The following is a 10,715-nucleotide window of genomic DNA, read 5'->3' on the forward strand; positions in this document are numbered from 1 at the left end:
GGATGGGATGAGTGGGTAGGTGGATGAGTGGGTGGTTGGATATGTGGCTTCCCAAATTACAAGGCAGCAGAGGGACTTATGTGGCTAGTAATCATATAACTTGTCACTGTTTCTTGGATCTTAATATATCGTTTTCAAGACGTTGGATAAATATTTGGAAATCAAACTCTATACAGCGGGGTCATTCTATCGAAATCTACTAAAACTACAATGTAATTATTACCTTCACCTAGGAGGTTATGTTTTCACCCCTGTCAGTTTGTTTGTTGGTTGGTTAGTTTGTGACCAAGATTACACAAAAACTAATGGACGGATTTCCACTGAACTTGGGAGAAGAATGGGCCTTGACCAAGAATACTCTCCATTAAATTTTGGTGCGGATCCGGATAAAGGTGCAGATCCAGGATTTTTTTTTTTTTCACTTTCTTTAACATTCCGAGATAAGGCGTTATTAGACATTTTCATAAATTTTTTAGTGAATATTCCATGGATTTTGAAGAAATAACACAGGCATATTTAGGATGTTGGTATCTACGAATGTGTTCAGTTTGCGCGGATCCATATAAATTTCCGGATTTAGCGGACTTAAATATGCTTTAATAGGGAGGTAGTAGTCTTTCCCCATATTGGATTAGACTTGGCTAAATTAAAAGGAACTGAATGTTGTGCCTTGGCGGAGGTATGCACTCTCCTAAGTGCCATTCTAGTTTCTCATGGAAATGACAGTGGATCTATGCATCAAAAAATACACCTAATAGTAGGAAAAATAAAAGTAACATTGGATGTGGCAAGACATGAGCGTGAGCGAAGTTTCAAATCCCTGATCCATCCGCCTATGAAATTGAAACGGTGCTTTCGTGGAGGTAAGGAGGGGTAGTTGAGAGGTGGACGTGTCCAATTAACCTGTTCTTTAGCGGCAGACTACCCTGTCTCTTTATTAGTGTTCATGACTGTGCTATAGATGCTGCTCACTCAAATTATCAATTTGTATCGCTTATTAAATGTTCAAATTTCCAGTACTCTTAACCCAAGAACACTGTCGTCCAATCTGACGGAACCATGCACCCTTCAGAAGGTGATTTCATGGGCTTCCACAAGGTGGCAGCATTACAGTGTCCATGTAGCCTCACATTTCCTTTGTCTTTCGTTGACGGAGAATGAGTTGCTGTTGCTCCTCTGCTCTTTCTGTGTGTGTGTGTGTGTGTGTGTGTGTGTTTTCGCTGTTTTTACCTTATAGATCAGACGACAGTAATATGTGGTGAATGGCAAATCGATCCCCTGTATCAGTCAACAGTAATAAGTGCAAAATTTCGGGAATTACGTTTCCAGACATCAGAATTTGGTTGTAAGCAAACATTTCTATGTTTGTTGCTATGTTCATAACTATGTATATACCGGTAGCTATGTTTGTTGCTATGTAGCAGTGTACTGTATGTAACCGTATAGCTATGTTTCTAGCTACATGTAGTTATGTTTGTAGCTATGTAGCTACGTATATACCTATATATCTATTGTATGCATTTGGTCTGAATTTTAGAAAAATTTTATGTGTGTATTTTGTTTTACCACACATTGTATATTCCGTGTTTGAACTGCATGCACTAAAACAGGGTATCTTTTTGTTTTAGGTAAAATAACGGACACGGCATTTTGCAAACATAGCAAGATGTGGCCTCAGCTTGAAACAAATTAAGAGTAATTAACTGCCAATATACTAATGGTACAACATACCAATAAACTGCACTGTCAAATACCTTCATTCATTTCCATTAAATTTTTTTAACTATTATTATTTATTTTTGCTCAGTACGTATTTATGTCTTTAGTGGAAAAGTGTCTAGAGAAGGGAAAGAAGTGGTATGAGGCCTTCATGGATTTGGAGAAAACATATGAAAGAGTGGATAAACAAGGAATATGGAAACTATTAAGAATATATGGAGTAAATGAGAAGTTGCTGAACGTCATGAAGAGTATGTATTAGGTTGTTGAGGCTGCAGTGCGTGTGGACAGTAAACTGAGTGAATTTTTCTATTTGAAGATTAGATTGAACCAGGAATGTGTCATGTCTCCATGGTTACTCAATCTATATATGGATGGGGTTATAAAAATGATGCAAGTTAAGGTAGTGGATGTTGGAGCAACCCTAATGAGAGATTGCAGTGTTTGGAAACTCCCTATACTGTTGTATGCAAATGATACTTTGTTGTTATGTGAAGACGAAGGGAAGCTGCAAGGGATTGGTGTATTAGCTTGGGAAAGTGTGTAAGAAACGGAATCTAAAGGTGAATGTAGGGATCAGTAAAGTTATGGTCATCGAGAGAAATGAAGTCAGTGAATGTACAGCGATGTTGGACGAGGAGGAAATGGAAAATGTGAGTGCGACTTGTTTATGGCAACCCCTTTCGGGATTAAGGCGTCTGGCAAAAGAAAGAAATAAGAAGCACTTTTTCAAAAACTTAGTTGTCCCATTCTTTGCTGTACTTACCATGAAGGTTTCAGTGATGCTATGGAATTTAAATTTCGATGTGTAACTGAGCATTCAGTGAAGAATAACCAGTTCAAAACCCATCACTCTGTCTTTTTTTTCTTTTTTTTCAGGATTTTCTTGAGGACATATATAAAAAATGGTATTTTTAGGTACTTTTTTCAATACCCACCTTCCAATTACAAAAATTTTACATTATTATTATTTTGGTTTTTAATATAAAGTAGGAATGCTTAAAATTATAAAAATCTATATTTTTAAATAAAATAATTGCGTTTTATATTTACTGATCTTCCAAAATCGGGTCTGTCAGGTCAGACGACAGTGCTACAATACGTCAATCAGACGATAGTGTTCCAGGGTTAAGGACTACAATATTACACAAACTGAACATAGCCTCTACGAAACTGAGAATATTTCACAATAATATGTAAATAAGCTCTGATAAGGCTGCACTGTACAAAAAAAAAAAAAATGCAAATATATGTCTCTTTTTCTTGTGTATGCTTTTGAATGGCTTAATTCAATTAACCCACCGCATCCTGGCAGATTTTTCACCAATGATCCCCTCCCCCCCCCATCCTGGCGGATTTTTGATTTTTTTTTTTTTTTTTTTTTTTGCTAAAACTTTCGCTTTTTATGAGAAACATTGAAAATTCAGAGAGAAAGTGCTCACCTGAGCATAGAAATGCCCTGTACAAGTGACCTCCCTTCACCTGGTATCGTGTTGTTCTCTGGAGCCGTGCTCCAGAGAAGATGTTTTCTATGGGAGGGGCAACTATTCTAAACCACTTAGAATAAGTAGCTATTTATTTATTTGGTACGAATTTATAGGTAGTACAAGAGTATATTGGTTTTCACACAATAATATTGGTGATAAAAACTTTATTTCACTCACCAAACACATCAACATACCGCACCTTCCTTGGCGTTGTTACCTCATCATCACTTCTGCACGTTTCTTCATCTAACACCACGTAATATTTGTCCTCCAAATCGGCAATCGTTTTCGCGTTGAATTTCGTCATCAGAGAGACCATACCGTGACATGTCTTTACTGGCCAGGTCACAGCTAACAGGTGGGTTGCTAAGAAATTGGCGTGTGGGGGGGAGGGTAATGAGGGTACAGGCATTGTCACCACCTGGCAGCAGGTAGGGGAATGTCTTCCACATACACCTACCCAAAATCACCCGTGAAATTTGAAAAAATGTGCAAATGACGTGTACACTTCGTTGGGAGTCACCGTGACAAAACGTTGCAATGTGTATACACGTTGACGGGACGCCTCGGGTTAATATGCTTGGCCGAATGCTTCTTTTCCAAACTTATCTATGCTGATATTTTTGGTTTTTGTTTCTTCATTTCCCATTGTGTTAAGTCATGGGTTGAATGGGGTGGGGGGGTCAGGAATGGCGTCAACAATTTTGTGAGGCGAGGTACGCCTCACCCCACATGCCCATCGGTATCTACGCTACTGTTCCAGACAGACAGGAATCTCAAACACACCCTCATGTTTCCTCCTTTATCTCATCACGATCACAGGAGAGACCTCAAAATTATAGGAGTTGTGCTAGATACACACATTATCTTTTCTTAACCTAAAAACAACATAAATCCAAATACATACCGTGAACTCAGTGCCTTGAAAACACCATCAGGCATTATCTATGAACACCTGAAGGAATTACAAACTCAGCATTAGGACGACACTGAGTTGTGGTTGCTCAAAGTGATCCTCAACTCACCCACCACAAACAATACACACAATGCCTCAGTAAGACCCCTCACATTTCACCCAGCACTACAGTCTACAAATCCATGTACCCTTTGGCATCCAAAGGTTCAAGCCAAACAATAGTTTTTATGAACCACACCAGACATTCTCCACTCAGAATCTTCCACACCCAGCTTGGCATGAATGCACCGAACCAAATTTCGATGAGGCTATCACATATCACTGCTTCTGTGCTAGCACAAAATGCCAGTTCTGTTCACAGCACAATGCAGCGCCCAATTCACAGCTCAATTACTAGCCTCATATAGCAATCACAATATATACATTCCTGCAACATGACCTCAATAAAAATTCCATGGGAACGTCCAGTTAATGTTGCCAGTTACCTACAGTCCACTGAGCTCATGTCCAGTTGAACCTGGAGTTAGAAATTACTACTATTACTAGCCACAGTCAGCCTGTTGGTCCCATTGGTTAATGTTTTTATTAATTTACTCTTTTACAGCGCAAATATTTGGTAAGGTCTGTGTCCTATATTCAAGTTCATCTTCGAGAATGGCCCCAATCACACGATCTTGCCCTCCAGGAATGATCTTGGTGAAATGCCACGATCATACCTCCAATGGTAGGCCTAAACGGCCATTTCACAACACAGTCACGTTAGTGCTAAGACACAGAAAGACACAGCTACGACAAGTTATGACAAGCTACTACAAGTTATGACAAGCTACGACAAGCAAAGGCACGCTGAGACATGCTAAGACACGCCAAGTCATAGCTAAGACAAATGACGTTACCATCACCACATGTCACATTCTCCTCCTTGTCGATGTCCACGCCGACAATTTTAGAACATTTCAAAAACTGCCGTAGTGCACCAAGAACGGCGAAGAATTATCAAGTTCTCCACTTCAGCATTATGTCGTTGCTAAGTCCCGCTACGTTACTCTTGACGACGTGTGGCGACACACGAAGACATGAAGATCTTGGCGTGTTGTTGTAATTGTTCCTGACAGTGGGACATGGGCTTAAGGTGTCTCTTGTGAAATGAAAAAAAAAATTGAAAATCGAATACCAAATATTAACATTACTACCCTGAACTAGTCTAGTAGTATTATAAGATTCTATATAATTTTCAGATTTTTATCTTCAGTTAAATGGCGGTGGCAACAGATAATTTGCTAGAACCTCCTTCAATGCTTTCCAGATTTGATAACACGAAATATCATGCACCGTTTAAACCTCAATAAATCGAAGTATCGTGGACGTTTTGAACTTTGATAACGCGGAATCTCAGGCTCAGCAGCATCACTGCCATAATTTATCCTAAGGCACTGCTATCCCTGTTAGCTTGACTATTATTAATATATCAAACTAATATTTCCCCTACGTATTAGCTTTTGAGTAACAGTATGAACGGCTTATAACCGGAATGCAGTGGTGATTGTGTGGGGTAAGGCGTGGAGGAGTGAACATATCCTGTTGTCCCTGTCTCTGGGCAAACGCTGAGAGATCTGAGTGGAAAGGAATTCAAGGTTGCCAAAGAAGGGTGCAGAGGCTTCATGATAACAAGCTACACACACACACACACACACACACACACACACACACACACACACACACACACACTATTTACTGCACGGTGTTAAGTAATGATATCAAGCATGTAAGGCAGGTGTTTTACTTAGTCCTTGAGAGATTGGCCATAACTATAAAAAAAAAATATTAGTGGCTTCTCGTTTTGCACTGTATAATTCACCAGCTGGCAGATGTTTGTACACTAAAACGTAGAAAATCTGTTACAAAGCTACGCCTTCAAATATGATATTTTTTAATTGTCAGCCATGAAACTGGAATGGGAGTATGGGCTGGAAAGCCCTTTCCCTTCTTAGTGCTGTTGTTGGGCGTGGTGGTCCCTCTGCCAAAGTACTTGTGCTACAAGCAACGCTCTGTCCACAACGTTTTGACCCAGAATGAAAGTGGAAAGTGGAATATACTGTACAGTACTCCTCTTAGCACTCTATCTCCAGTTAATAATATGCCTTGTTTTAAGTCTCCCGACACCATGTGAATATGTTAAGTGGTAAGTATTCATTCATATATAGTGCTATGACAGCTCCTTGGTGCAGAAAGGAATAGTATAAGAGGAAGCCACGGAATATCAGTTAATACATATCTATCATAAAATAACATTGGGCACTCTAATGAGTTGAAAACTGAATAACTTTAGAATTCCATTGCCTTATTCTGTGTTATGAATGCTGAAAAAATCCAGATTACAGACTTACTTGACTTTCTTCCCCAATGAGACTTCCTTTATGAGTCTCGTATATCTTGGCCATTATTCCAGTCTCCACTAGACGGGTGAGGTGGTCAGACAGGATGGTGGTGTAAGGAGTGTTGCGTCGTAGGAACCACGAGAAGCAACCTTTGTAGAGCTGTGGAGATACACAGTAAATCGATCATCAACTCTTTATGAACACTTTAAACTAGATTTCGATCATTAACTCTTTTTGAAGAATTTGAAATAGACTTCAGTAACATATTCCTTTATACAGTATCTGTTGAGTGACGTTTATTTCATTTAAACAATGCAGTAAAACTGCATACTTATTTAAGAAGAAAAAATTAAAGCAATTATGTAACTATCATAACTCTACGGTATCAAGACATTTTGTGAGAACAGCAGGACAACAGACACTAGGAAAAATGATATTAACCTTATCATCCATTATGTAGGTAGAACGAGTGATCTTTTTTTTATGCTGGGTGACGATGAGGTAATCATAGGAGACGATAACAGCATGCGTACCCTTTTGAACTTGTTCTAGTAGGAATCCGTAAGGGTCTGACAAATCAGTGAGAGGGTCTAAAAACAGGTTTTTGCCTAAGGTAGCCAAGGTGGGGTTGCTGGAGGACTTCAGGTCTTCGTACACGTAACCTCCGTGGTCAAGCATGCTAGGTCTTAGTGGGAAGAGGACAGGAAGGACAAAAAAATGAGAGGTTAATATGAAGGAAAAAATATTTTTGTTCTTATTACAAAGTAGATCTGGCTTATCATCACCCACACAGCACAAATAATATAGCTGGCGTTTTTTAGGATGTTCCATATATTGCGTCACATTTGCCAAGTACCTGTCTGAACCGTCCCCCGCAACACACAAGAATAACCTACCTGATAAGGATAGTTTACATGGCTCACTCTGTATAATACTCGTACCTGTTATAGACAGTTTCAACAAATGGTCAGGTTTGATTATATGTAATTGACTGTCATGTCCTTAACCTGCCCCATGCCAGTGCTGTTTTAAAACGGCGTTATGCAACTGCACGCTCAGTGCCAGTGCCGTTTTAAAATGTCATTTTTTTCAAAAAATCATGGAGAGCGCAATTTTCAAACTAGGCAAGCAAAACTTGGTGAGGATGTACGTCAATTCTTCCACCACATTGCCTCAAGCGCTTAGGCCTATACACCCATGCACTGAGTCATCGACCTCACTCAGCCCCAATCTGCTTGTACCACTCATACTGTTAAGTCATGTCTCGCCGTGGTCTCTAAGACGATGAGATTCAGGATCTCCTGAAGGTGCCCTACACTGGCAAAAGCAATGTTGAAGACAACGTGCAAGATAAGGATTATGTGTGACCGGAAGAGGAAATTACTAGTGAGGAGGAAGTATCTACACAAAGGAAATCAAGGTATGTGGGGTATGCTAATACTCGAGGGATGAGGCCATCAGCATGTCATCGCCTAGCCCTACGTGATGATGTGGAAGATTCAGATGAGGAAGGTGAGGCTTCTAGTATTCCTGGGTGGCTGGGGAAGCTGAGGATTTCCCCATGTGGGGTTGGAAGAGTTAGGAAGAAGAGAGGGAGATTTGGGAATATTCCACTGGCCGGGACGTGGGTGAGTCATCTCGCCAACGCTATCCCTCGCACCCACATGACCCAACCCGCCCTTGCACCTCAGCACGTTCCCCCATTCCCCGCACCCAGCACATCCACAGATAGTGTTCCCCATTTCCCCACACCCAACACATCTCGTGAAAGTGTTCCTCCTTTTGCTACATTTCCCAGCACATCTCGTGAAAGTGTTCTCCTATTCCCCACACTTCCCAGCACCTCCAGTGAGACTTCTCCCTCCTTTCCCACACTTCCCCACGCTTCCCCACGGCCCTTGGATGAGGGAGGTGATGAATGGTGATCAGGAGGAACTGACGTGGGAGTGGGAGGATGGGAGTGACTTTGTTCCGGAAATACACCCGTTCACACACGAGCATGTTGCTGGGTGTACTTTACCTGAACTAACCCCAACTAACCTGCCGTGTCCCGTTGATGTATATATACGTCCACACGTTTTGTCACTGTCAGTCTCGTTGATGTATATAAATGAGCATCAATTGCAAGGTCCCTGTTTTGCACAATTTTCAATTTTCGCATGTGATTTTTGGTACCTATACACGGGACACCTTCCTCTACAAGATGCCAGGCAGGGACAATGCCTTACCCTGCATGGCCTCCCCTCCCCCCCACATGCCACTGTTTAGGCAATTCGCCTGTTACAAGTGACCTGGCCAGTAAAAACATGTCGTGCCATAGTACAAAATTCAGGGCCAGAATGATTCCCCAATCGATGACAATGTGGAGGACAAAATTTACGTAGCATTAGAGGAAGAAACAGTCAGGAATGATGATCAGGTACTGTTGCCAAAAAAGGTCAGGTATCTTGATGTTTGGTGAGTGAAACAATGCTTATAATGCATATATTACTGTGTGAAACCAATATACTCTCATACTACATATAAATTCATACCAAATAAAGAAATAAATACCGTTTATGAGTGATGTGGAATAGTTACCCTCCCACAGCACTCGTTTTCCTTAGAGCCAGCCTGATAGAAAACCTAGTAAGGTAATGGGTACTGGTACCTGTATCGAGTATTTTAAACCTCAGGGGAGCAATTTCTCTATGAATTTTCGATGTTTCTCACCAAAAATGGAGGTCTGAGCCAAAAAAAAAAAAAAAATTCAAAATTGGTCGGGATTGGGGGGAGTCTGTGGTGGAAACTCATTTGGGATGGGGTGGGTTAAATAAGCTGGATTTCTTTAGAAATTTCTTTATTGTGAACTTTGTATTGAGTATTGTAGCCCTTACAAAAGCTTCTACTGCCTTCGAGTTTGCATGGGCAACACAGAAACCACATAGACGGTTGTTTGAGGTGGACGTGAGCCTAAAGGAGATGTATGTGTTCCTAGGCTTTGTACTTTTGATGGGGATGTTGAAAAAGAACCAGCTTCCCTCCTACTGGACTGAAGATCCACTAATGGAAACACCTATCTTTGGAAAAGTAATGGGGAGGAATCAGTTCCAGTACATCCTGAACCGAGTGCATTTCTTTGACCAACTTGCTGTTGGTCAAAGAAATGCAAACAACACAGACAGGATGAGGCGGATATGAGGAGGATCGTGTGGTTTTCGACCACCAATGTGAGAAATTTCGTACCTCCTTTTCTCCCTACATAGACCTCATCATAGATGAGAGTCTTGTACTATGAAAAGGTAATATTGCCTTCAGGCAATATATCCCCAGCAAAAGGCACAAGTTTGGTTTCAAAATCTTCATGATGTGCGACTGTAAGACTGGGTATGTGTAGGACACAGTCCTGTACACAGATGTTTAGACAGACATCGTGGAAGATCGAACCTTGGGACTGTCTGGGGCTGTGGTGAAGACGATGATCGATGAGTACCTTCATTGTGGGCACATCCCGCACCTGAGCAACTGGTACACAAGCTCCCTTCTGGCCAGGTACCTTCACCTTCAGGAGACAGGTCTGTGTGACACTCTGAAAAAGAGCCGGAGGCACATGGTGAAGATGGGGAGGAAGCTGCAAAGGAACGAAGTTGTATTTTACAAAGCCAACAACATCCTTGCAACAGCCTAGTATCACAACAGAGAAGTCTTCCTCCTCTCGTTTGTACACAGGCCACATGTACACCGCACCAACAGCATTGACTACAGGACAGAAGGGCGGCGTCACGTCAAGAAACCAGAACCTGTCCTGGCCTAAAATGTGAATATGGAACAGGTAGATCAGTTGGACACAATGATTTCCAGTGTAGATTGTGCCAGGCCTACGATGAAGTGGTACAAGAAACTATTCTTCCACCTCCTCGACATCACAGTCCTAAATGCTCACCTGCTCCATGCTCAGGTAACTGGCGTAAAGGAGACCTTTGAGGGCTATATTCATGAGCTGGTGCAGGAAATACTGGGGTAATACTCAGAGGAAAGGATTGCCGCTCGCCACCACCACACCTCTGCAACACCTATCCGCCTCACCGGTTGCCACTTCCCCATGATCATCCCTCCCACTGAGACTCGTCAGAATCCTTAGCGGTGTCATGCATGCGCAAATAGCACCACAAGGCCGTGTACTCAGCAGAAGGACTCTAGATATATCTGTGCACAATCCAACCTTGGTCTGCATCT

At 41.5% G+C, this 10,715-nt stretch overlaps 1 protein-coding gene across 1 annotated transcript in view; it reads right to left on the bottom strand.

The window, feature by feature from the left end:
• The window catches only part of LOC145397974 (glutamate receptor ionotropic, delta-1-like), a 206,706-nt gene that overhangs the window by 68,672 nt on the left and 127,319 nt on the right, over positions 1-10,715 (bottom strand). The window contains exons 4-5 of the mRNA XM_080270949.1: positions 6,942-7,185; positions 6,510-6,659 (exon numbers count right to left, since the gene is read on the bottom strand). Coding sequence (XP_080127075.1) covers positions 6,510-6,659; positions 6,942-7,185 — 394 coding nt within the window. The remainder of the gene's footprint in view (positions 1-6,509; positions 6,660-6,941; positions 7,186-10,715) is intronic.

This window comes from Coenobita brevimanus, chromosome 44 (assembly GCF_032717465.1).
Source record: "Coenobita brevimanus isolate Jiangsu-jjx chromosome 44, ASM3271746v2, whole genome shotgun sequence".
Classification (NCBI taxonomy): Eukaryota; Metazoa; Arthropoda; class Malacostraca; order Decapoda; family Coenobitidae; genus Coenobita; species Coenobita brevimanus.